The sequence below is a fragment of the Vulpes lagopus genome, chromosome 5, assembly GCF_018345385.1.
Source record: "Vulpes lagopus strain Blue_001 chromosome 5, ASM1834538v1, whole genome shotgun sequence".
NCBI classification, from domain to species: Eukaryota; Metazoa; Chordata; class Mammalia; order Carnivora; family Canidae; genus Vulpes; species Vulpes lagopus.
Window position 1 is genome coordinate 52,292,751 of NC_054828.1, and position 25,938 is coordinate 52,318,688.

General features: G+C 46.1%; 1 protein-coding gene across 16 annotated transcripts in view; it reads right to left on the reverse strand.

Annotated features, from left to right (window-relative positions):
* AAK1 (AP2 associated kinase 1) overlaps positions 1-25,938 on the reverse strand; it is a 164,713-nt gene that overhangs the window by 67,172 nt on the left and 71,603 nt on the right. For all 16 annotated transcript variants that reach the window (XM_041755809.1, XM_041755807.1, XM_041755803.1 and 13 more), the window contains 3 exons: positions 23,878-23,996; positions 5,152-5,260; positions 3,538-3,680 (listed from right to left, as the gene is read on the reverse strand). In XM_041755809.1, the coding sequence (XP_041611743.1) occupies positions 3,538-3,680; positions 5,152-5,260; positions 23,878-23,996 (371 nt within the window). The remainder of the gene's footprint in view (positions 1-3,537; positions 3,681-5,151; positions 5,261-23,877; positions 23,997-25,938) is intronic.

The following is a 25,938-nucleotide window of genomic DNA, read 5'->3' on the forward strand; positions in this document are numbered from 1 at the left end:
CCCCACGAGCCGCGGGGCCCCACGTCGCGGGCGGGGGAACAAGTCCGTTACCCACTCGGCCGAGGCGTGCAGGGCGCGGCCCCGAGGGGCAGGAGGCCGCTGGGCCCGGGGCTCCGAGGAAGGCTGGCAGGTGACCCGGGGCAGGGCGCGCGGAGGTGCCCGGGGCTGCGGCAGGCGGCGGGCGGGACCCCGAGGGGGCAGGCAGCCCGGCGCTCGCACCCCTCCTCCTGGGGCTGGGAGGCCCGCGCGGCCCTGGGGGTGCGGCCGCTCCCTGGCGCCCCGCCCCGGCCCAGGTCGGGCATCGCACCGCCGGGGCGCCCCAGGCCTGCTCGCGGCGGCGGCAGCAGCGGCAGCGAAGCCGAGCCCGGGGGGCGGGAGCAGGTGCGCAGAGCAGGTGCAGGTCCCAGCCCCGCGGGCGCCGTCACGTCCCGGTCCCGGTCCAGGCCCGTGACCCCGGGGCCGACGAGCTCCTTCTTCCCTCGGAGACAGGAAAGGAAAACGGGACACGCCCGGGAGGCGGCTCAACCGCGGAAGCAGGCTCCGAGGAAAGGCCGCCGGGGGCAGCGCGCCCGTGGGAACAGGAGAACGAGCCGCCGGCGATGCGGCCCCGGGCGGCGGCCTGCCCTCCCCTTCCCTCCCGCCCTACTCGGTGCGGCCTCACCAGGCGCCACCCTGCTCCACGCGGGGCCCCGGGGCACGGAGGGCAGAGGGGCGCGGGGGCCTTCGGGGAACTTCGGGGGCCTCCGGGGGCTGGCAGCCAGGCGGCCCCTGGGCCCGCGCACCCAACGCGGGGGGACACAGCCCGAGGACCTCGCTGGCCCACGAGAGCGGGCGGTCGGCGCAGAGCTAAGTCCCGGCAGCTCGGGGACCTCAAGCCCCACAAGCAGGAGCCCTGGCCCAGAGCCACAGCAGCAGCCCCTCCCGGAGCGCCTGCCACGGGGCCTCCTCCGCGGCCGCCCTCGCTCCCCTGGGCCCGGTGGAGGACAGCGCCGTGGCTCCCGCGACCTGGGCCCCAGCACCGGGCCTCCCTGTGCCGCGTGAGACCTCGGCGCCACCTGCCAGGCTCCTGTGGCCGCCGCGGCACCGGGTCACCGCAGGGCACGCGCCGCCACGCTGGGAGCAGGCCCCTCGGGAGGTGTTTCCGCGGCTCCGGAGGATCCATCACCCGTACGATGAAGACCGTGGGGGCTGCCCTGGCCCGAGGGGGCCCTGTGGGCTGTGCTCCTCCCCGCGGCCCTGCTCCTCCCGGCGCCCGTGCTCCTCCCCGCGTCCGTGCTCCTCCCCGCGGCCCTGCTCCTCCCCGCGGCCCTGCTCCTCCCAGCGTCCGTGCTCCTCCCCGCGGCCCTGCTCCTCCCGGCGCCCGTGCTCCTCCCCGCGGCCCTGCTCCTCCCCGCGGCCCTGCTCCTCCCCGCGGCCCTGCTCCTCCCCGCGGCCCTGCTCCTCCCGGCGTCCGTGCTCCTCCCCGCGGCCCTGCTCCTCCCCGCGGCCCTGCTCCTCCCCGCGGTCCTGCTCCTCCCCGCGCCCCGCGTCCCTGCTCCTCCCGGCGTCCCTGCTCCTCCCCGCGTCCGTGCTCCTCCCCGCGGCCCTGCTCCTCCCCGCGGCCCTGCTCCTCCCCGCGGCCCTGCTCCTCCCGGCGTCCGTGGTCCTCCCCGCGGCCCTGCTCCTCCCGGCGTCCCTGCTCCTCCCCGCGTCCGTGCTCCTCCCCGCGGCCCTGCTCCTCCCCGCGGCCCTGCTCCTCCCCGCGGCCCTGCTCCTCCCGGCGTCCGTGGTCCTCCCCGCGGCCCTGCTCCTCCCGGCGTCCGTGCTCCTCCCCGCGGCCCTGCTCCTCCCCGCGGCCCTGCTCTTCCCCGCGGCGGGTCCACCCCGGGCCGGGCCTGCAGGCGGACGCAGCCTCCCCGGCGCCCAGCGCCTCCACGGGCGGACGGCTAGGACCCAGGAGGCCCAGCAGGCTGGCTGCGGGGGAGAAACGGGACCCCGCGTTCGCGACACGGCACAGCGCTCTGCACCGCAGCGCGGCTGCCCCTCCAGGAGCGCCCCGGCCACCACCTGACCCGCCACTCGCCCCCCGCGCGCGCACACCGGGGAACATGAGCCCACAGAGATGCTCGCAGCCGTCCTGCCTGATAGCCCAGGCGGAGGCAACCCCAAGGCCAGCCGACTACTTGTTTCTGCTCACAGCCACTGTCATGCCGGAGAAGGACGAAGCACTGCCCCGGGCGACACAGAACTCGGCAGCCCCGTGTGGGGAGGGCGCGGGCGCACGAGGCCACGGACACGGACCGTGTGAGCCGTTATGTGCAGTCCGCAGGACGGGCCACGGCCAGGCTAGCGGCGCCCGGGGACCCCAAGGAGACCGTCCCCTCTGGGGACATGACACACATTGGAATTAGATAGTGGTGATGGCTGCATGGCCTTGGAAATAAAGACCACCGAACTGTATATTTTAATAGGGTGGATTTTATAATTAGGAACTAGATCTCCACTTTTGGAAAAGCTAAAAAAACAAAACAAACACAAAACCAAACACACACCTCAAAACACCAGCATGCTGCGGTGACCCCACGCTTCAGAACATGCAGATCCCACCTGCGTGGTTATTAAGCTAGAACTCCTGGCCCTCCCTGGCTCTGCCACAAAAGTCAAGCCTAACGGATTCAGAGTGGGATCCCGTAGCCTGCGTCTGACAAACACGCCGGGGTGCGCTGCTGCAAGTTACTAGCCGTGAAGCATGTTTCTGAAAACACGGGTATAATGAAAAGAAACTATGATCGAGGATCAGAGGAGCAGGATTCGCATTCTGGTTCTGCTCCTTCCTGGTTATACTCCGGTTATACTGTAGTCAAGCCACGTGAACCTTCCCACCGCTGCATTTCCCTAACTATGAATGTAAAGGAGAACATCTTCCTCCAAGAGACAGTGCACTCAGAGAGTCTGGGACGGGACGGGACGGGGCGCACCGGCTGTGTGTGAATCCATACAAGCTGCTGAATCCCAACCAGGAGCCAGTTCCATTCAACAAACATTGTCGAGTGGCTATAATACGAAAGGCCTGATACAAGGAGGTGATAATCAGTTGACAAAATTTTCAGATAATCACTTACTGGATTTTTTTTTTCACTTACTGGATTTTACAAAATAATGAAATGGACGTTAAAAACCAAGCCTCAGTGTTTGCAAACTACAGACGTTAAAAAGCAAGCCTCAGTGTTTGCACACTATTTAAGTTAGCATATCAGTTTCCATGCCCTTGACCAAGTGAATTTGGGACCATATCAGGAAAGACAAAAACAACATGTGTTCAGGCATCTGATGATTATAAAGAACTTCTAAAGGCTGCTTAAGCAATAAAAGTGACACCTGTTTTGTACTTTCTTTTTTTTCTTCTTTTGTCTTTGTGTTTTCTGTCTCCAAGCAGAATGTACGAGATGTAAGGCTACCACGCCTGTTCCCTCACATCCCCAAAGCATCTCCTCTGTTCCCAGGGCAGATGGAAAATATCCTGCAGGAACGTACTTAATGATTCAGCGCGGCCTTTACCTTCAGGTCACGGTGGATAATAGGAGTTTTGCACTGATGCAGGCGGGCAACAGCTTCGCAGGTGTCACAAAATATCTGGAGCACTTCATTCTCTGTGAAGCCTGTTTGCAGGCGCTGGTTCATGAGGTTGACCACCTGGCCTCCTGCAAGGGGGCACAGAGCGAGGGACAGGTTAGCCACGTTCACATGCAGCACTTACCCAAGACAACGAACGGCTGCCCAGAGAGGACAACCAGACCAAGGTTGACAGCTGAGCCATGACTGAAACCCTGATGTCTTGATTCCCAGGCCCAGATTGGACTTCTTACAATCCAGGGCCTCCTCTAATGCATCAAAACCAGAGTATTTTGTAAAGTCTATCTTCAAGATCAGGTTAACTGACATGGTCCCACTACAGCCCCTTGGTTATCCCCCCGTCTGTACAAGGAGGCCACGGGTCCAACCTGCCACGTCCTTTAATGAGAATCAGACTGCACAACAGACCCCAGGGGCAGGGAGAAGACAGCTTTATAGTCCACACTTTAGGAGTGGCTTGGTCGCTCTGGCTTCACTCACTCCCAGCTGCAGAGAGTGCAGACAAGCTACACCAGTATTTAATCTGCAGGACCAAAACACTGACGACCTCACTTACAAAATGATCCAGATCGCCGGATGCTCCTATGGCCTTGTCTTGAAACATGTTACCTTCCAGAAAGGAATGGACAGGAGGAAACAAACTATCCAAATGTAAACAGGAAGTTTACATTTCGTAGTATCTTAAAAAATCAGCATAAGGGTCATTCCAGAATAGGCTGAAATTACTGGTTACCATCACACTGTGGGGACTGACAACATATTTAATTGATGGACAGAATCTTTAAAGGCAAGGCAAATGTCAGTGGAAGTAAGGGCGATTATAAAACAGGGCACCAAACAGTGAGAGGGTGACCCCAGCTTCTCAGAGGCAGCTGCTGAGGCCAAAAAAGTCAAACCTCTGAACTGGCTGTATGAAATGCAGTCAACTCTGAATCGATTCATACTACAGTCTGGATTTCCCAAGATAAACGTTGCTTGAAACTCCAAGCTTTCAACTACTTAACTTCACTGTTAACAGCAGCATCGTTTGAATGTAGCCTTACTGGCAATTACAGCTTACAAGCAAGGAGAGGAAAGGTCATTTCCATTAGACGAAAAGGATTATTTTCCCCCATAACACAAGGATGGCGGTGTGGGTGGAGAAGAGAACACAGAAGGGAGGGAGTGGGGAGGCTGAATCGTTGCTGTGGTCCATCTGGAGTTGGGTCTTTATGATGTGCCTTCATCGCTTGTTTTAAAGCATCACAAATAACACATTCATTCTCACCCTCATACATCCTCATTCATACACAAGCGCCAAACCTGCCCAAACCTAACAAAAAAGGGAGTTTCGTATTATCCACCACTTCCGTTTGCCGTCCTAAGAATAACCAAGAGGAGACAGCAGGCTCTCTATCTTCTGGCCTCACAGTTGGCCCATCTTTAAAACCAGAATGATATACATCACGGCATGGCGCACAGGAAGTGCGATGACCCCCATGCCCTTGACAGTCCAAGTGCCCGAGCAGCGGGAGCTGTAGGTGTGGGTCATATACTCACCCCTACAGAAGTCCATCAGGATGAGCACCTCCCATACATCACCGCTGCTCACATTGTTGATACTGGAGTCGATGTAACCGACAATGTTCTTGTGCCCCGACAGGTCTCTCTGCAGAGAAGAGTTGAGAAATACGGCATTAGTTACCAACACCAATAGAGATGGAAGGAGCCGGTCAGTTCCACCGGCACGGATCATTTACATACAGATGACCTTAACCGCCATGAGAGCTAAGACTGAACAGGACGGTCAAGAGCAGGTTTCCAGTGCTCTCTGAGATTCAAGGCCAGATCTTCAGTAAACAATTCTGGAATCCTAGTAAACCACAGCACTCTCCTGAGCGAGATTCTAGAACCAGAGGCACACAGGGGGCCTACTTGCTCACTCAGCCATCAGTGCTCCAGGAAGCAAACGTGAACCAGGAGCAGACGCCCATCTCCAGAAGTACCAGAGTCAGAGCCAGACAGGATGAATTATTTAAATGCGTGAATTTTTAATTCAGAAAAATGAAACTGGTGTTGTGTTTTTTTTTTTCTTTCCTGGCTGTAGGTGACAACTGAGTTCAACATGACTTTTAAATTATTTGTACTGTTTTTCTCCCTTTAGCAAATACTTGAAAAGAATAACTGCTTTATTACAGAGTTTTGGACAGCCTGCAGTGGCATCCAGACCTAAACGTTTTGCTCATAATTAAGCCTCTCAAGCCAACCGAATGAAATATGGGATGGGTCATGTTTCCGGCTCCCTGGTTAGAACTGCATATGCTCTCCTGGGGCTGCTTATGGAATTCACTTAGTCAACAAATGTTTATTGAGCACTTCCTATGTGTCAGGTCCCACTTAGGCACTGGAAGGTGCCTTACATATCTTGGTATAGTTATTTCAATATCCACAGAGGCAAATCTTTGTAACGATGATGTTTAAAATTCAATGTCATCAAGAACTAAGTTGGGGGAAAGAAAAAGTGAGCAGGCCAGGTGAAAGGATTTTGACACAAAAGATAAGATTTAAAAAACTAGTCTTAATGAATTGTTTCACTTTTGTTAAAAAAAAAAAAAAAAGAGGGGAGTGGAAAAGTAAAGTGGTTCTGAGTTGTCATACAAACGTAACCGTTTAGAACATTAAAAACAGTAACTACCACTACATAAATGAGAAATCTGGCTGCTTAGAGTGACACATGAAGTCTCTTTTAATCTGAAGTCATATACCAAAACAAGAAGAAATGTCATAATATCAAAAGAATATATCTGAGCCCTGAACACTGAAGTTAAAATTCACTAGAACCTTCCTCTGAGTGAGTGAGGGAGTAAGAAGGAAGACAGTTGCTTCAGAAAGGTAGACAAAAATAGAACTGTGACCACTGGAGCCCAAGGCAAGAGCAGTTTCAGGGAAGGAAAGAGGGAGGTGGTGAGGGGAGGGTGGAAACGGACTCACAAAGAGTTGAGCTTATAAAGCTGGAGACTACAGAGGAGTCTTCTGGAACATTCTGTGCTTCATGGAGGAACGGCACTGCCAGGAGGAATTCTTAGGATGAGAGAGAACTGAGCATGGGAGAGTTGAAGGAGCCAAGAGCAGCAATGGTCGTGGACAGGAGGGGATGAAGTCCTGCAGGAAGAAGGCGTGGGGACTGAGGGCCTGGTCTTAGAAAGAGGGGCCGGAAGGAAACAAGGATGGATATGCATATTGGTTTCCAGCTGGAGAAAAGGGAACTTCAATGAGTTCCGTTCTATTGTTCTGTTTTTGGGTAGAGAGCACAACCACGTTTGCAGTCTAAGGGAATGAGAAAGAAGCTTGATGAGAGAATTAAAAGGCTCAGAGCAACTACTCTGGATGACAAAGGAGATGATGAGGCAAAAAAAAAGCAATCTCTTGAGTTCTCCACAACAGAACGTGATTTCAGGGTTCATGTCGTAGAGGCCCCTTCTTTCCCCCGGCTTTTTACTCTCATCACCAACTCTTCAAAAACTTGATTTCATTTACACAGTCATGGAAGGAGGAAGAACTAGAGAGAAGTTCTTGAAGCCAAAATAGAAGAGCAGAAGATCTAATGTGTGCAGGAAGAATCAAAGACTAATGTTTCCACATTAGTAATTTGTCTACATTTAACTGTTTGTAAAAGACTCAGCAATGCTACCTCTGGTTTGTCTCACCCCAAGAGGAATAATAAAGAATTAGGAAGGAGAAAAAAAAAAAAAACATGTGATGGAGCCAAGAGGAAGAGGTCAAGAGCTATTAGAGGACCCACACTGGATAATTAACATCTGCAGATGGTATCCTAGAATAGTTGCCAAGCTGTGTGCTGATCAGTTCAAGTCCAAATTCCTGTTCATTTTGTCTTCTGCAGAGTTCCTGAGATGCGTCCAAGCAGAAAAGAGCTCCTCTTGGGAGGGGGACCCTGGCTCTTACTTTTAACAACATCTCAGATTTTAGAGTAACACCTCACCAGTCGGCAACTGATGGAGAAGATCTATTTGAATGGCTGTGAAATGCAGAAAAGGTCAAGAGAAAATCTTCCTGCAAAGTGAGACTGACACTGCAGGTGCACTGCCCGTGTCACAGCAGCAGTGGCTGGAGGAGGCCCACGCGTGCCCTGGCTGGCGTTAGAAGTTCAGTCCCAGGCTTGGAGAACAGACAGGGATACAGAAGTGTGGGGTGGGACCCCCATGGTCCTGGAGCTCAAGGACTCAGGAAGAGGCAGGATGCAAGGAGGATGCCTGAGGCCCTTGGCTACAACCATTATTTGGGGGCATGGAGATAAAAGTCTTTATGATGAGCGTAAGTCAAAACCTGATTTTCAGGGGAGTAGGAAATGTTCAGCTAAATTATAGATCAGATTGGTTTGATTGAAACAGTGATGATTCTAAGGAGTGTGTATTGTCATTTAACTATTTTTAGGTTATCATGGCACAAGACTAATAAAGTACTGATGTAAACATGTTATTAGAAAACCTGCTTTAGTAAGTAGATATTTTATTTTTTTTTTGTAAGTAGATATTTTAAATGATTTGTAGTTCCCTTATTAGGATCACATTTAACTGCTTGAAGTGCTAAAAAAACTTTCTTCACAAATACATGCAGAAGCTGCCATGTGAAAATCATGCCTTCAACCCAGATCGTATAGGTCATCACAAATCTCAAATTTATCTGGGGTTCCTAATTAATGACGCTTGTAGCACAAAACAGTAGTCTATCCCTATCTTCAAAACTCCTACAGCCGCAGGGGATCCCTGGGTGGCTCAGTGGTTTAGCACCTGCCTTCAGCCCAGGGTGTGGTCTCAGAGTCCCAGAATCGAGCCCCAGGATGGAGCTCCCCGCAGGGAGCCTACTTCTCCCTCTGCCTGGGTCTCTGCCTCTTTCTCTGTGTCTCTCATGAATAAATAAATAAAATCTTAAAAAATTCCTACAGCCAGAGAATTCCTAGTTAAAAGAATCTTATAGCCTTTACAAGAAAAGTGAGGACTTAATCCCTAAATACATCTACTAAAACGTTTATATATAAATTCAAGAAAACAAAGAAGATAGCATTCTAAAGAGCCTATCAGTAACATGTCACCTGAAAAAAGTAAAAATGAGCATGGTTTATGACTGATTTCCCTACATTATTTGCTCAGGTCACACCCATCCTTGGAATGTCAGCGCGATACCTGCAAGTTCCCAGTGATGACAGTGCTTGCACAGGCAATAGATTATTAAGTTTTCAAAGACACGATTTACCTGCTTGACCCTCCATTCAAATATCCAACACTTTCCGATTTTATGACTCAGCACTTGTTGCTGCTTACTTTTGGGATCACACCACGGTTCCACGGAACCTGTTAGGCAAAGTTCAGCCTCTTTTTCCGACTTAAACGCAGTTCTAAGGACTGAAACGTGTTTATTTCTCCTACTGGCTGCTCTGTGAAAGTCTTCTGCCTTCCTACTCTTTGCCCCGCCTTTCCTCAATAACTCTGCGTTTCCTTTATGAGTCTCGTCAAGGAGTTACAGGCAAAGCGAAACATCAAGTCCAGGGCAATAGTGAAAAGAAACTCTGAGATCTCGGCCGGCCCCTGGTGTTCCACCAAAGGCCAAGGTGTCTGGGCTTCTGCTACGTAGAAAGTCCCAAATACTCTCTTCCCACAATCACATGGACTCTCCCTTTCCTGGGTCTTACTCATTAATTAACCCTGCATTTACTGCATAGATCTTTAAAGTCATCTAAAATCTGATTTAGAATCCTGCTGCTCAAACTTTAATATGCATATGAAGCACCTGGGGGTCCTGTTCAAAAGCGGATTCTAATGCAGTAGCTCTGGGAAAGGGACAGGATGCTGTTCCTCAGTTTAAAGTAGAAAGATCCAGAGCAGTGCTACTCAAAACTTGGCCCACAAACAGGTGCTGGCTAGTAAACTGTTACCAGCCCATAAGGAGATAAGAAGCTTGCTCCAGGACGTAAATCAATTAAGTAACTAAGCTGACTGGAGATATTTTACCCAGGAGGAACGCAGTTCCTTCATTTACATTCTGGCACAACATCCTCTGAATGGCACCCACACATTTACAGCCAATTGATTTTTGACAAGCGTGCCAAAACAATTCAATGAGGGAAAGACTGGTCTTTTCCAAAAGTGATAACTGGGACAGCTAGATATCTACATGCAAAAGACTAACTTAATATCCCAGCCTCATATTATATACAGAAATCAATTCAAAATGGACCAAAGACCTAAAAACTCTCCAAAGAAAATATCTATACAAAGCTTCACGGTGTTGGATTAGGTAATGGTTCTTAGATATGACACCTGAAGCACAAGCAAACAAAGAAAAAAAAAACCAAACCACACTTCACCAAAGTCTTTAAAAATTTGTGCTTCAAAGGACACTATCAAGAAAATGGAAGACGATGCAAAGAATGAGGGGGAAAATATTTGCAAATCTTACACTAAGGATCCAGTATCCAGGCTATATAAAGAACCCTTAAAACTCAACACTAAAAAAACAACATGATGTAAAAATTGGCAAAGGATCCAAATGGACATTTCTCCAAAGAGCATATACAAATGGCTGGTAAGCACATGAAAAGATGCTCAACACTATTAATTACTTAGAAAATGCAAATCAAAACCACAATGAGGTATCACTCTAAACCACTAGGATGGCTATAATAAAAAAAACCCAGAAACAATAAAAAATGTTGCCAAGAATGTGGAGACTGGAGCCTCCACACATTGCTGGTGGAATGTAAAACAGTGCGGCTCCTGTGGAAAATAGTTCGGCGTTCTCTCAAAAAGCAGAGTTCCCCTGGACCCAGCAACTTCACTCCTGTGTATATGCCCAAGGGAAATGAAACATCATGTTCACACAAAAACTTGGACACACATATCCTCAGCAGCACTGTTCATAATGCCAAAAAAGCAGAAACAACCCAAATGTCCATCAGGATAAACAAAATATGGTATACGCACACAGGGAATGTTACGCAGCCATGAAAGGGAAAAAAGTACCCATACGTGCTACCACGTGGATAAATGAGGCACTCACACATGCTGCTACAGCATGGCTGAACCATAAACTTCATGCTAAGTGGAAGAAGTCATAAGAGGCCATATATTACATTATTCCGTTTATAGGACATGTCTGGAATCCCATAACAGAGAGCAGACTGATGGTTGCCAGAGACTGTAGCAGGTATGGGTGACTGCTAACAGGTATGGGTCCCCGTCTGAGATGATGAAAAAAAATGTTCTGTAATCAGATACGCGGTGTTGGGTAAGTGACCCTGTGAATATTCTACAAATCACTGAATGATATTGAAAAGGGTAATAAACACACAAGAGCGAAGGGGAGAAAAAGAAAACAATGTCCTTAGAGTAGCACTGATCTAGAGCCCTCAACAGCTCGAATCGTAATCCCTGCTGGAGCCTTCTGACAAGTACTTTTCTTAGAATTAATGTCATTTCTTTGGACCCTCAGCCCAACTGCAGACAGCCTGCACTGCTGACGAGTTCTTCCTGACATCCAACTGGAAATGTCCACCTCTTGTGCCACACTCTTCTCTTCAGAGCAGAAAGAGCCAAGTCTTCTTTTCCACTTTCTAAATGATTGAAATATTATTATTTAGACTCGGAATTTTTTCTTCCCTAAGTTAAACGTACCTAATTTCATTGAGATGTTTTCTCCTTACATCACTACTTAAATGCTTCAGTTTCTCTATCTCCCTTTGACAAGAATGGCCCCAGGAAATGAATGGAATTCTTCAGGTGTGGTGAAGCGACTCATGCAGAGTAGACCAGCATTATCACCTACTATTAATTTTATTAATGTAGCTAAAAACGGCATGTTTTTCTTTTGGTGGCTGCATTACATACACATTCATATTGAGTTAATTGACCACTAAAATACTTGTCTTTTTCCACTTACACTGCTTTAAACTCTGCCTTCCCAGAACTATGCTTGTAAAGTTGTTAAAATAAAATGAAAATCCAAGTGTATGACCTTGCCTTGTTATTTCATCTCATTAGAATCAGTCCATTGCTCCAATTCATAAGGATCATTTTGGATCCTGATTCTATTACCCAATGCAGTGGTTATATCTTACAATTTTGTATTAGGTACATAATTGATAAGCGTGTCTAATCTTTAACCAAGTTACTTGCTAAATGTAAGATAACATAAAACTAATGGTAAGCTGCAGGGCTTTTTTCTTAGAAGGTTTCCTCCAAATTAATATCAAACCACTGGTCAGAAAGCATTACACACACACAGCAGCTATGACTCCTGGCATCCAGCCTAGACTCTCCAACTTGCTCACAGATCTCTGGTGAGTGTCCTTACCCAAGTGATACAACCCACAGACACTGCAGGAACTGTGCACTCTCCTGAGCTTCCTATCCAGAAACCTTCCCCAAAAGGCCATGAGGTTGATAGGACATGGCCTGCTCTTACCCAATCTGAAGATCCCTGCTTACTTGTCCAAGGGACTACAAAACAGCTTAACATTTTATTTTTAAAATAAGTAATATTTAACATTCAAAAAGGGAAATTATTTTTCTTTTTTTAAAAAAAGCATTTATTCATGAGACACACAGAGAGAGAGAGAGAGAGAGAGAGGCAGAGACACAGGCAGAGGGAGAAGCAGGCTCCATGCAGGGAGCCTGACATGGGACTCGATCCCCAGACCCCAGGATCACACCCTGGGCTGAAGGCGGTGTTAAACCGCTGAGCCACCCGGAGATCTCTGGATATTATTTTCTACTCTAGTACTCATCCCCTATAGGGATGACTCCCCATCTCTTTCCCTTTCTCCCATTCACCCTCTCTCTCTCTCTCTCCTTCTCTCTTATCCTTTGAGGGTGGTGTTCAGGCAAATCCAAGCAGTATATATTGATGTATACACACACAACACACACACACACACACACACACACACACACACACACACCATTTTCTTACACAAAAAATAGCATCAAAGCATCTTTGTAAACGACCTGTTCCAGATTCTTGTCCTCTCTCAATCCTGATGTCCCTACTGCGCACAGTCTACCTTCCTCCCTTTTAGGAATATGGAAACATTTTCCTCCCTCAAACCTTCTGATATCTCTTCTGTTGCAAGCAAGTCTTCAAACATCACTGGTGGCAGGCAGCTCAGTGTCCTCACTGTCAAGCTCACTGCAGATGTAATCCATCTGGGCCAGGAGATGTGAACACAAAATAGCACTTGGCACATCTTGAGCTTCAGTTCTTATCCCTTTATTTTTTTTTTTTTTCAGTTCTTATCCCTTTAAGTCAGAAGATAATCTTTTCCTGCCTTTAGGTAAAGGAATCTGAAGTCCAAAATCCAACTTCCAATTGTCTATCAGAAACCAAAATCACTTTGGTTCCATCAGGGCACACATCCCAGGTGCATCAAAGGACTCATACCATACTCTGGTAAGTGGTACACAGCATTTGTCAAAATAAAATGTCTCAGGCAGCCCGGGTGGCTCAGCAGTTTAGCGCTGCCTTCAGCCCAGGGCGTGACCCCGGGGTCCTGGGATCGAGTCCCACACTGGGCTCCCTGCAGGGAGCCTGCTGCTTCTCCCTCTGCCTGTGTCTGCGCCTTTCTCTTTTTCTCTCATGAATAAATAAATAAAATCTTTAAAAAATAAAATAAAATGTCTCTAGTGAAACCACTCATCATTTGTGAGTCTGAGTGGGTGCAACATGCACATCCTTACTCTGCCACAAGTACAGAGATGACTCCACTTCTTTGATCACTAACATACAAGCCTCAGCACATTATAAAGCATGTTACCTCCTCCCATCCTTTCACAATTCTGACCTGTTTGAGAGAGGTAGGGTTAGAGTATGGCCTCCATCTGACAGAAGTGTGAGCCCAGGAGGGTTAAAAACATCATGCAGGGGGATCCCTGGGTGGCGCAGCAGTTTGGCGCCTGCCTTTGGCCCAGGGTGCGACCCTGGAGACCCGGGATTGAATCCCACGTCGGGCTCCCAGTGCATGGAGCCTGCTTCTCCCTCTGCCTGTGTCTCTGCCTCTCTCTCTCTCTCTGTGTGACTATCATAAATAAATAAAAATTAAAAAAGAAAAAAAAGAGAAGAGACTAAAGTCCCCAGTGGAGGAAGGAACTCTGTCTTTAGGCTTCCTCAGGACTCAAGACTGCAACATTTACTCCTGCAGGCATTTCCAGCTGGCCTGCCCTGCAGATTTTGAACTTGCCAGTCTCCCATAACTGTGTGAGCTCATTCCTTAAAATGAATTGCTCTCTGTATATACATGTGTGTACACGCGTGTCCACTCGTGTGCACACACACACACTCCATTGGTTCTGTTTCTTGGGAGAAACTAGACCAATACAGAGGGATATACTCTATTTATGAATGAGAACAAGTTTCTACCAAATCATAAATTATAAATTTAATGGGATTTAAGTCAATCTTTGAGTAGGATTTTCATGAAATTTAACAAAATTAATGGTAAAGAGTTAAAGGATCAAGAAAAACTAAGAATTTTGAAGAAGAATATGGTGGGGATATTAGTCCTAGGTTGCTAAGGCTTAGCATAAAACTGTAGAAATTAAAATTGCAGGGGCGCCTGGGTGGCTCAGTTGGTTAAGCTTCTCTTTTTTAATTTATTTTTTATTTTTTATTTTATTTTTTTTAAGCCTCTGACTCTTGATTTCAGGTCAGGTCATGACCTCAGGGATTTTTAATTTTGGTGTCCATGTGTTTATTGCTAGTATGTAGAACACCAATTTATTTTTCTTCATTCATTCATTTTAGAGAGTCCCGGTACATGGAGCCTGCTTCTCCCTCTGCTTGTGTCTCTGCCTCTCTCTCTCTCTCTCTCTCTCTCTCTCTCTGTGACTATCATAAATAAATTTAAAAAAATTAAAAAAAAAAAAAACATCACGCAGGGCTTCTGATTAAAGTGGTGGGAAAAAATTTTTTAAAGCAAGTTGAATATTTGTTTTTATCTCTGCTACCTTCTAAAGCCTTACTAAATGATGTAAAGAATTTGTTTTGGTTTTTTTAAAGCACAAACTGAAGACTTCCATTTCCAGGAAAATGGAGTAGATTTGCTTTTTCTTTTTTTTTTTTTTTTAAGATTTTATTTATTTACTCATGAGAGAGAGAGAGAGAGAGAGAGAGAGAGAGAGAGGCAGGGACACAGGCAGAGGGAGAAGCAGGCTCCATGCAGGGAGCCTGACGTGGGACTCGATCCTGGGTCTCCAGGATCACGCCCTGAGCCGCAGGCGGCACTAAACCGCTGGGCCACCTGGGCTGCCCGATTTGCTTTGGCCTCTTCTTCCAAGTATAACTAAATACTTTGGACAGTAGTATATATTTTAAAAAGCATAATAAAAAGGTTCTGAAATGTGAACAGAAAGCAGACTGCCTAGAAACTCTGGAACCCATAGAATAAGATGGTGGTGAGCGGCCTACGATTTCTTTTTGTTCCATGTATCCCAGACTAGAAACTGAAGCAACTGGGGAGTTAAAAACACCAATGGGTTTAAACAAAGAAAGCCCCAAGAGAAGCCTGCTCTCTCTCGACAAACGCAGGAAAGGGTCACTACTCTATTCCAACCAAAAACCACAGAAAAAACCTGCAGCACCTCCCTGCAGACATGCCAGCAAAAGCCAAGTGAGGAGCCCAGCCTTCTGTCTTCACCCACACACTAGATATATGTACATAACAAATTAATATAAAAACACAGAATATAAAACACAGAACATATATACGTAGCATATACATTAAATATACTTATAACAAATATAATACATAACTAATATGCATAACATTAATTAGAATATTTTAAGTTATACAAAGAAATGGCCAACAAATACAGGAAAAGATTCTCAACATCACTAAGCATTAGGAAAATGCAAATCAAAATCACAAGGAGATAACACTTTGTGTCTGTTAGGATACCTTTATGAAACACACACACACACACAAAAATAGCAGGTGCTGGCAAGGATGTGAAGATATTAGAATCCTTGTGCACTGTTGGTGGGAATGTAAATTGGTACAGCCACTGTGAAAAACAGAAGGTTAAACATAGAATTACCATATTACCCAGCAATCCCACTTCTTGGTGTATATCCAGAAGAATTAAAAACAGGATCTTGAAGAGATATTTGCACATCCATGTTCACTGCAACATTATTCACAATAACCAAGGTGTAGAAATGTCCACTGATGGATAAATGACTAAAGAAAACGTGGCATATTTTTATAATGGAATATGACTGGACCTTAAAAATCATTTCTACGATATGGATGAGCCATGAGGATATTATAGTAAGTGAAATAAGCCAGTCATAGAAGGACAAACATTGTACGATTCCACTTACATGAGGTATATAAAACAGCTAAACTCATAGAAGCAAAGAGTAGAATGGCAGTAGTTGTCAGGAGCTGGGGGAGGGGGAAATGGAGAATCGTTATTCAATGGGCACCTAGAATTTCAATTCAATTCAATTCAAAGTTTCCGTTTAGATAAATTCTAGAGATCTGCTGTACAACACTGTGCCAACAGGTAATAATACTGTACACTTAAAAATGGCTAAGATGGTAAATTTTAAGTTATGTGGTTTTGACCACAATAAAAAAATTATTTTTAACAGTTAGTAAAATTAGGGACATCTAGGTGGCTCAGTTAGTTAAGCATCTGCCTTCGGTTCAGGTCATGATCCCGGTGTCCTGAGATCAAGCCCCGCGTGGTGCTCCCTGCTCAGTGGGGAGCCTGGTTCTCCCTCTCCCTCTACAGCTCTGCCTGCTTGTGCTCTCTTTCTCACTGTGTGTGTGTCAAATAAATAAAATCTTAAAAAAAAAAAAAGTTGGATTACAATTAATATAAAATAAAAATTTAAATATTGGCTTAGAAACAAAAAGAAATCTTCAAAATTGAAGTAATAATTGCTTAGTTGATAATCTATGAAATATATCCAAGATGAGTTGAAAATTTATACCCACACAAAACCTGCACACAGATGTTTATAGCAGCTTTATTCATAATTGCTAAAACTTGGAAGCAACCAAGATGTTCTTCAATAGACGAATGGATAAGCTATGAAGCATCCATACAATGGAATATTATTCTGCTCTACAAAGAAATGGACTATCAAGCCATGAAAAGACATGGAAGAAACTTAAATGCGTATTAACGGAAAGAAGCCAATCTGAAAAGGCTACACAATGAATGACTGCAACTATATGATGTTCTATAAAGGCAAAACTATGGAGACAGTGAAATAAAAATCAGAGGTTATAGCTGGGGGATTTGGTGGGACCAATAGGCACAGGCAATGTCTGGGGCAGTGAAACTTCCATATGATACAATAATGGTAGACACATGTTATTCATTTGTCAAAACCCATAATACAATACCAAACTCCATGCACAATACCAGAGTAAACCTAAATATAAACTAGGAACCCTAGGTGCTAATGATGTCAAGGTGTCAACTCCCACCTCAAGTACCTAGGGAAAGAAGAACAAAATAAACCCAAAGCAAGCAGAAAAGAAATAATAAAAATACAAACTATCACAACCAGCCTAATATAAAATGGATAATTTGAAAACCCTATAACTATTAAGGAAACTGATTTTGTAACTTAATAACTGCCAAAAAAGAAATCCCCAGGCCCAGATGGTTTCACCAGAGAATTCTAAAAAATGCTTAATTAAAGAACAAACACCAATTCTACAAAATCTCTTCCAAAAAACAGAAAAGAAGGGAACACTTCCCAACTCATGTTATAAAGCCAGAATTAACCTAATGCCAAAACCAGGAAAAGCTTAATAAAACCCCCAAAACTACAGCCTATTATCCCTCATGACTATAGATGTAAAAATTCTAACCAAAACATTAGCAAACAGAATCTAAAAATACATAAAAATAATTATAGACCATCCCAAGTGGGGATTATTGCAGGAATGTAAGCCTGCTTCACTATTTGAAAATCAGTCAATGTAATCTATCATATTAAAGCTAAAGAAAAAAAATCACATGAGCTTATCAATGCAGAAAAAAATATTTGACAAACTTCAACACCCATTCATGATAAAAACTCAGAAAAATAGGAATAAAGGGAAACTTATTCAAATTTCTTTTTAAATCTGTTTTTAAAAACTACAGTTAAGCTTATGCTTAATAGTGAAATTTTTTTTCCTCCTAAGATTGGAAAGAAGGTAAGGATGTCCACTCACTATTCTTATTCAACACAGTATTGCAGATTCTAGCCAATGCAATAAGGCTAGAAAAGGAAATTAAAAGGATACAAATCAAAAAGGAAGAAATAAAACCGCCTCTCTTTGTAGGTAACAGAATGGCCTATATAGAAAATCCTAAATAATCTAGAAAAAAAATTCCAAAGCTAGTAAACAAATTTAGCAAGGCTATAGAGGATAAAAGATAAACATAGAAAAACCAATTGGTTGGGGCACCTAGGTGACTCAGTCAGTTAAGTGTCCAACTCTTGATTTCAGCTCAGGTGATGATCTTAGGGTCGTGGGATTGAGCCCTGCATCAGCTCCACCCACAGCTGGGAGTCTGATTGAGATTCTTTCCCTCTCCCTCTGCCGCTCCCCCCTACTCACACTTGGGCTCTCTAAAATGAATGAATGAATGAAGAAAAATAAATTGGTGTTCCTCATACTAGCAATAAACACATGGACACCAAAATTTAAAAACCAATACCATTTATAACCACTGAAAACAAAACCAAAAACCTATGTCTAAATCTAAGAATGTGTGATGTTAATGAAAAAAATCAAACTTACAAATAAATGGAGAGATGCACCATGTTCATTCATTGGAAAACTAAACAGAAAGATGTTAATTCTCTACAAATTCATATATAGGTTTAATGGAATTCTTATCAAAATACTGGTAAGGCATTCTGTAAACATTATTCTAAAATTTATGTGAAAAGACAAAAAAAAAAAAACTAAAGTAAAACAACTTTAGGAAAAAAAAAGTAGGAGGAATCAGTCTGATCTCCAGACTTATTATAAAGCTACAGTAATCAAGGCTGTGTGGTGTTGGTAGAGGGATACACATATGGATTAACAGCAACAGAACAGAGGAGGGTCTGGAGATGGACCCTCACAAATATGCCAAACTGATTTCTGACAAACATATTCAATGGAAGAAAGATAGCCTTTTTAACAAAGGGTGCTGGAGCAAACGGATAACCATAGCCCCCCCCCCCAAAAAAAGACCTAAATATAAGTCTCATACCTTATATAAAAATTAACTCAAAATGGATCACAGACTTAAATGTAAAATGTAAAACTATAAACTTTTTTTTTAAAGATTTATTTATTTATGATAGACATAGAGAGAGAGAGGCAGAGACACAGGAGGAGGGAGAAGCAGGCTCCATGCCGGGAGCCCGACGTGGGACTCGATCCCGGAACTCCAGGATCGCGTCCTGGGCCAAAGGCAGGCGCCAAACCGCTGAGCCACCCAGGGATCCCTTAAAACTATAAACTTTTAGGAAAAAAAGAAATCTTCAGAATCTCCAGAATCAAGAGGTAGGCAGGGTTCTCAGAAATGACACCAAACACATGTCCCAGAAAAAGAAAAACAAAACAAAACAAAAAACCCCAAACTAACTTCATCAAAATTAAAAATCAAACCAAACCAAAGAGAAAGGCCTTAGAAATTAAAAAGGCTGACAAATAAAAAATTCAACAGGGTGGTTGGAAAGTAAAGCTAAGGAAATTTGCTGGAATGTGTGTGTGTGGGGGGGGGACCCAAAAGGAATGAAAAATGAAAGGGAGAAAACAAGAAAATTAATAAATCAATTCAGGAGAACCAGTATCCAAAATAACAGCAATTTCAGACAAAAGGAAGACAGAAAAGGAAATCACCAAATAAGACAAGCTAAAATTCTTCACAGTGCAAGACTAGGATCTCTAGTTTACATGGGAACACCACTTATTAAGAAATAATAAATGCATCAAGCAAGGTGCATCATCAAGATATTTCAGAATAGGGGATCCCTGGGTGGTACAGCGGTTTGGCGCCTGCCTTTGGCCCAGGGCGCGATCCTGGAGACCCGGGATCGAATCCCACGTCGGGCTCCCGGTGCATGGAGCCTGCTTCTCCCTCTGCCTATGTCTCTGCCCCTCTCTCTCTCTCTGTGTGACTATCATAAATAAATAAAAAAATTTTTTTAAAAAAGCTTCTATTTAAAAAAAAAAAAAGATATTTCAGAATGTTGTCAACAAAGGGGAGACTGATACATTTCTAGGGAGGAAAAAAAAAATGGGTCCCACCCAAAGGCCCCATATCAGAATGACCTCGGACTTCCCACACACAACAATGAAATAAAGACAGTTCCAGGTCTGCAAGTTCTCAAAGTCGTGCCTAAGGAAGCTACCACAGGATAAGCTCCACCAAAATGAGGAAGTAAAACAAACAAACAAACAAACAAAAAAATGAGTCAGGAAGTCTAACATAAGAGAAAAAGCAGGGCAAAGGGAATGACTAAGAAATTCCAAGGTAAGAATGTAAATCAGGCCTAGAGAGCAAGGAATCCAGATTTCCTGAGTTAGGAGACTGAGATTTCTTCAAGAAGATAAAATGGACAGAATATGTAAATGTGTTCAAAAATATTTTAAAAAAAATAATCACTTATACAGCCTATGGAGAGTTCAGGGTCAAATTGCTGGAAAGTGGGGTCCCTGGGTGGCGCAGCGGTTTGGCGCCTGCCTTTGGCCCAGGGTGCAATCCTGGAGACCCGGGATCGAATCCCACATCGGGCTCCCGGTGCACGGAGCCTGCTTCTCCCTCTGCCTGTGTCTCTGCCTCTCTCTCTCTCTCTCTCTCTCTCTGTGACTATCATAAGTAAATAAAAATTTTAAAAAATTTAAAAAAAAAACAATTGCTGGAAAGTACACAGAAAAGACAGACCAAAAAATCGAAGAAGATGATCAATTCCAGTGAACACAGAGTCATATGGAAAAGGAACAGTCACGCTGGGCCGCCAGGAGGTCCCCAAGAACGGCGTCCTCACACCTGTCCAGACGCGACTGTGACCAGCTCAGCGCCCACCCGGCGGCTGCCGGAGCAGGTGGCAGGTGCGCGTGTGCAGGATGTGGGGGGCCGCGGGCGGCGGAGGCGGCGGCCAAGCGTTTGCTGTCCCTGCTCCACCAGGCCGCGGGTGCGGGAAGAGTCAGGAACCAGCCCTAGAGCGGTTCTCAGGACCGTCTCCAGTGACCGGACCACAGGCGCCCGCAGGAGGGGCCCTCGGGGAGCTGCCCCACGGGCGGGGGAACCGTTCGCCCCACCGCGCACTTAAGTCCTGAAAAAATAGAAGCTCAAGACACAACAAAACAGAACCTTGCACGGGAAGGCGCGTGGCCGGGTGTGCCCGGTGCCAGCCCGTGGGCCTGCGCCCCGGCCTCGGCCCCCCCAGCCCGGCGCGGCCTGCGCCGTCGGGTCTCTGAGGCCTCTCGCAGCCAGAGGTCGAGCGAGGGGCCGCGCCGGGCCGGGGGGCGGCAGGGCCGGGGGCAGAGGCAGCCGGATCCCCGGGGGGCGGCGGGCGAGGCGGGGGGGCGCCCCGGGGGCAGGGGCGCGTGGGCCGTGGGGAACTTGGCTCTGCAAGGACAGCAACGCTTACTCCCCCCAGTAAGCGGGGCCTCCTCCGTCGGTCCCCGCCTTCCGGAACCTGGAGCAGGACCAGGCTCTCTGGAGCCCCTACGGCGCCACCTTCCCCCAGTTCGCGGACCTTTTTGTTCTTTACAAAAGCATCAAAACCGGGCGCACCCAGGAATCCTCCGTCCAGGTGAATATTCGCATCTGCTGTTACCATGAGTCATACCCTCCTCTCACCCAAAGCCCATCAAACACAGCTGCTCCCTGAACAACAGGAGTTCGAACTCCGTGAATCCAGACACATATTTTTTCCTTGAATACAGTACACTACTGTAAATATACCGCACTGTATCTTTTCCTTCTGACTTTTTCTTTTCTTTCTTTCTTTCTTTCTTTTTTTAAAGATTTATCTATTCATGAGAGACCCAGAGAGAGGCAGAGACGCAGCAGAGGGAGAAGCAGGCTCCATGCAGGGAGCCCGGTGCGGGACTCGATCCCGGGACCCCGGGGTCACGCCCTGAGCCAGAGGCGAACCCTCAACCACGGAGCCGCCCAGGCGTCTCTCTTTAAGTAGGCTCCACGCGGGGCTTGAATTCACGACCCTGAGTCAAGACCTAAGCTGAGATGGAGAGTTGGATGCTTAACCCACCAAGCTGGCAGGCAACCCCTTCCTTAAGATTTTTCTTAACGTTTTCTTTCCTCTAGCTTCCTCTATCGTAGGAATACAGCCAGAACACACACGCAAAATATGCGTGGACTGTTTACGTTATCAGCAGGACTCGCGGTCAACGGCGGGCTACTAGCAGTTAAGTTCGGGGAACAGCAAAAGTAGTATGAGGATTTGCGACTGTTCAGGGGTCAACACCTCCCCCCGCCCCATGTTGTTCAAGGATCGACTGTATTTACTTTACGTCAAGAAGTCTGCTGGAATATAAAGTTTTCGATTTTAAAACACCTTCTGGCAGCAGAATTATTTATAAGATAACAAGATAAGCAATATAATTGGCATAAACCAAAGTACTGTGGAAACCCAAAGGGATAAGACTATTTACGGGGGGGTGGGGGAGTGCCTGAGTGGCTCAGTCAGTTAAGCCTCTGACTCTTGGAAGTGTGGGAGGTTCAGCTGGTTAAGCATCTGCCTTCAGCTTAGGTCATGATCCCAGAGTCCTGGGTTCAAGTCCCGAGTTGGGCTCCCTGCTCAGCGAGGAGCCTGCTTCTTCCTCTACCCCTACCCCCACTTGTGCTCTCTCTCACGCTCGCTCTCTTTCTCTCTCTCAAGTAAATAAATTTCTTAAAGATTTTATTTATTTATTCACGAGAGGCACAGAGAGAGAGGGCAGAGAAGCAGGCTCCATGCAGGGAGCCCGATGTGGGACTCGATCCCTGGCCCGCAGGATCACACCCCGGGACGACGGCAGGCACTAAACCACTGAACCACCCAGGGATCCCCCTTTTATTTATTCACTTTTTTTAAAGATTTAAAATTTTTTTTTAAAAATGCCTCCATCTCTTGATTTCGGCTCAGGTCATGATCTCAGGATCATGAGCTCGGCATTGGGTGTAGAGCCTGCTTAAGATTCTCTTTCTCCGGTGTACCCCCCCACCCCCTGCTCTGCCCACTGCTCACACTTGCTCTCTGTCTCTCAAAAAAAGAAAAAGAAAAAAGAGACTTTAAGTTTCTTAATGTATAATATCAAACAGAACTGAAAGCAGAGACTAACAAACTCCCACATACCCACGCTCCACTTCGATCGTAACCCTTTGCCAATTTGCTTCTCTTCTAAATCTACTCATTACTTCAAGACATCATGTTATTTCACCCATAAATATTTCAGCATCTACTCTAACGGATAGGGACTCTTTAAACGCAGTATGAACCTGAGTTGTGAAAACGAAGTTTTTAAGACGTGAGGTATGATTAACATATGATGAAACCTACAGCTGTTAAGGTGTTCGTTGCGTTCTAACACTTGTGCAGCCCTGTGTAACCACTACCCAAAACAAGATACAGGACATCTCTATGGCGCAGAAAGTCCCGCATGCCTCTTTCTGGCCAGTTTCCCACACTCAGATGACCACTTCTGATCTCTGTTACCACAGATCACTTCCACCTGTTCTTGGACTTTTATAAATGGAATCAGAGGGTATATATGAGAAAGAGGTTTCTAGTTAAAAAAAAGAAAAGGGAAAACCATTTCTGGAGCAAAGAACTGCACGTGTAAAATATAAAGGTATGGGAGGGTATGTTCACAGAACGCTGAGAAGCTCCAGAGGGATGAACACCAGGACCGGTAACTGGTAGTAGACAAGAGTAGAGAGACAGGGAGAGATGGGGCTCCTGGATTAAACTCCATAGTTGGTTCTGGGAATGATGTTATGAGATAAACTCTTCCCAATGCACAAACACTTCTCTGACCCAAAAAGCTGGTCAGGCCTCCCAATGTGCTCCTTCCTCCTCAGCCCTCCAGCTAAGGGTGACCGAGATGGGAGAAGCATGCCATATCCCAGGTCTCTTCATTCTCATCTTGTGCTGAGGCTCCGCTGCCATCTCAGGGAAGGAACAAGCCTCCCCAAGCCCCCCGACATGTTAGGAGAGGGGACATTTTACACAAGCAATCCCAAGTCTGAGGGGCAGCCTTACCATTATCTGGATCTCTCTCTTGCACACCTGGAGATCATGCTCATTGTTGACAAACATGCGTTTCAAGGCACATTTCATTCCATTGCTTGTCCTCACCAGAAACACGATAGCAAATCCACCTGTGAGGGAAACACACACATACAAGCTCTTTTGAGTCGTGTTCAAAAACTCAGTGAGATAACCAGGGTGCCCATAGCTTTGTGCCGTCACTGTTAATGGTACTGATGCCATCATCAGCCAGACGTGAGGGCTGGCCTGGCCTGGAAGGCACTCCTCGCTTCAAGGGACTCAGAGAGGTTACTATGGGACTGGGGGGCAAGAGTCAGAAAAATCGTTCCTGAACACCTGTATCAGGAAGAAAGAAGAACAGTAACTATCTTGCAAAGAACCTGCAAATAAACAGATGAAAGAAAAAATAACTATATTCCAACCACGGTCCTAGGCACTTTGAGCTTTTATTTGATTCTTACTACAATCCTATGAGGCTGAGTATTATTTTTCCCTTGAAGACAATTACAAGGCTCAAAGAAATTAGATTCAACCAACTTAAAAACATATTTATAAGTCCAGCACTTAACCCAGAGAGGCTTGGAAATTATTTTTTTTAAGGATTTATTTATTTATTTATTTATTTATTTATTTATTTATTTATTTATGATGAGGCAGAGACACAGGCAGAGGAGGAGCAGGCTCCATGCCGGGAGCCCGACGAAGGACTCGATCCCAGGACTCCAGGATCACGCCCCGGGCCAAAGGCAGGCGCCAAACTGCTGAGCCACCCAGGGATCCCCGGAAATTATTTTAATAATTGCTATAATAGCTGTCAAATTCAAGGAGCTTTCTGTTCCTCCTCATCCTTCCTCAGCGACCCACCTTCCCCCAACTCAGATCTACCAACCAACCTTGAGGGCTCCTCCTGCCTTTCCCACCTACCTCATGGGCTGTTGAGAAGACACAAAATACAGGTATGAAAATGCTCCTCAACACAGCAGACACCAGGAAGGTATGACTCCATTCCTGGGCAGGTGTTTTCATGTCCACACCAACTCTTCTCTTAAAGACACTCCAAAATTCATTAAAAAAAAATTTATAGAACACTAGCAGAAACTCTTAAATGCTGCAGACTGGTTACACCTTAGCAGTCCACAGATTCTTAGAACTCCTTACTTCGATATCATTCCCCAAACACTGGATGAGGCGCTCAGTGCCATCGCTAACAGGGGTTAATAAAGAGGTAAGGTGCAGCAAAGCCGTCAAACCTGAAGGCTGTGGGATAGGCAGCAGTTAGACGGGGCACTTAATCCACCTGTCTGCTCCTACGCCATCATAATTTAGCTTGAACTACCCCGTGTATTGACCCTGGGTAATAGACAGATAGATGATAGATAGATAGATGGATGATATAAATCAAGGCTCTTTTTTGCACAGAGGTGATCACTAATTGGATGGAGAGGAACACAGAGGGGAGCCACCAGCGTGGGAAGTGGAGCCGAGGCTCTGGTGTGGTGTGGTGTGGGGCTAGCAGCCACATGCAAAATCAATGCTGAGCAAACGCGGGGACTCTAGATCTGAGACATAAGACTTCATCCTGTTTAATCTCTCTACCCCCTCTGAGGCTCAGCGGCACTTTGATACCTGTCTGCCGAGGTCCATGGTCATTTCCTAGTGAATCCTCACAAGGTGTATTCTTCAAGTCTGCTTGTATATAGGTTTCTGCAGCTTGCAGCCGAAGAGAGCCTTAATCCTAGAGCACTCTTGCATGCTTTCACACAATCCACACATAATTCTGTGTTTACAAAAATGTTAATGGGCTCAAATGTTCCAAGTGTGCATTTTGATAATGTTTACCAGATTTTTGGTCACAAGTCAGGTAAACACTAAGATCTGCCATAAAATCTTTAATTTCCATGGTCATCTTGAGTATTTGTGTCTCAGTAACATTTCCGATTTTCTTGTAATACTTTGCAGTCGTTTACACTGCTCAAATTGTCAATTTTAAATCTAGAAATTTACTTTAAAAATGTGTTTAAAACTCTACCATGTATTGAGAAGTAGAGGTCT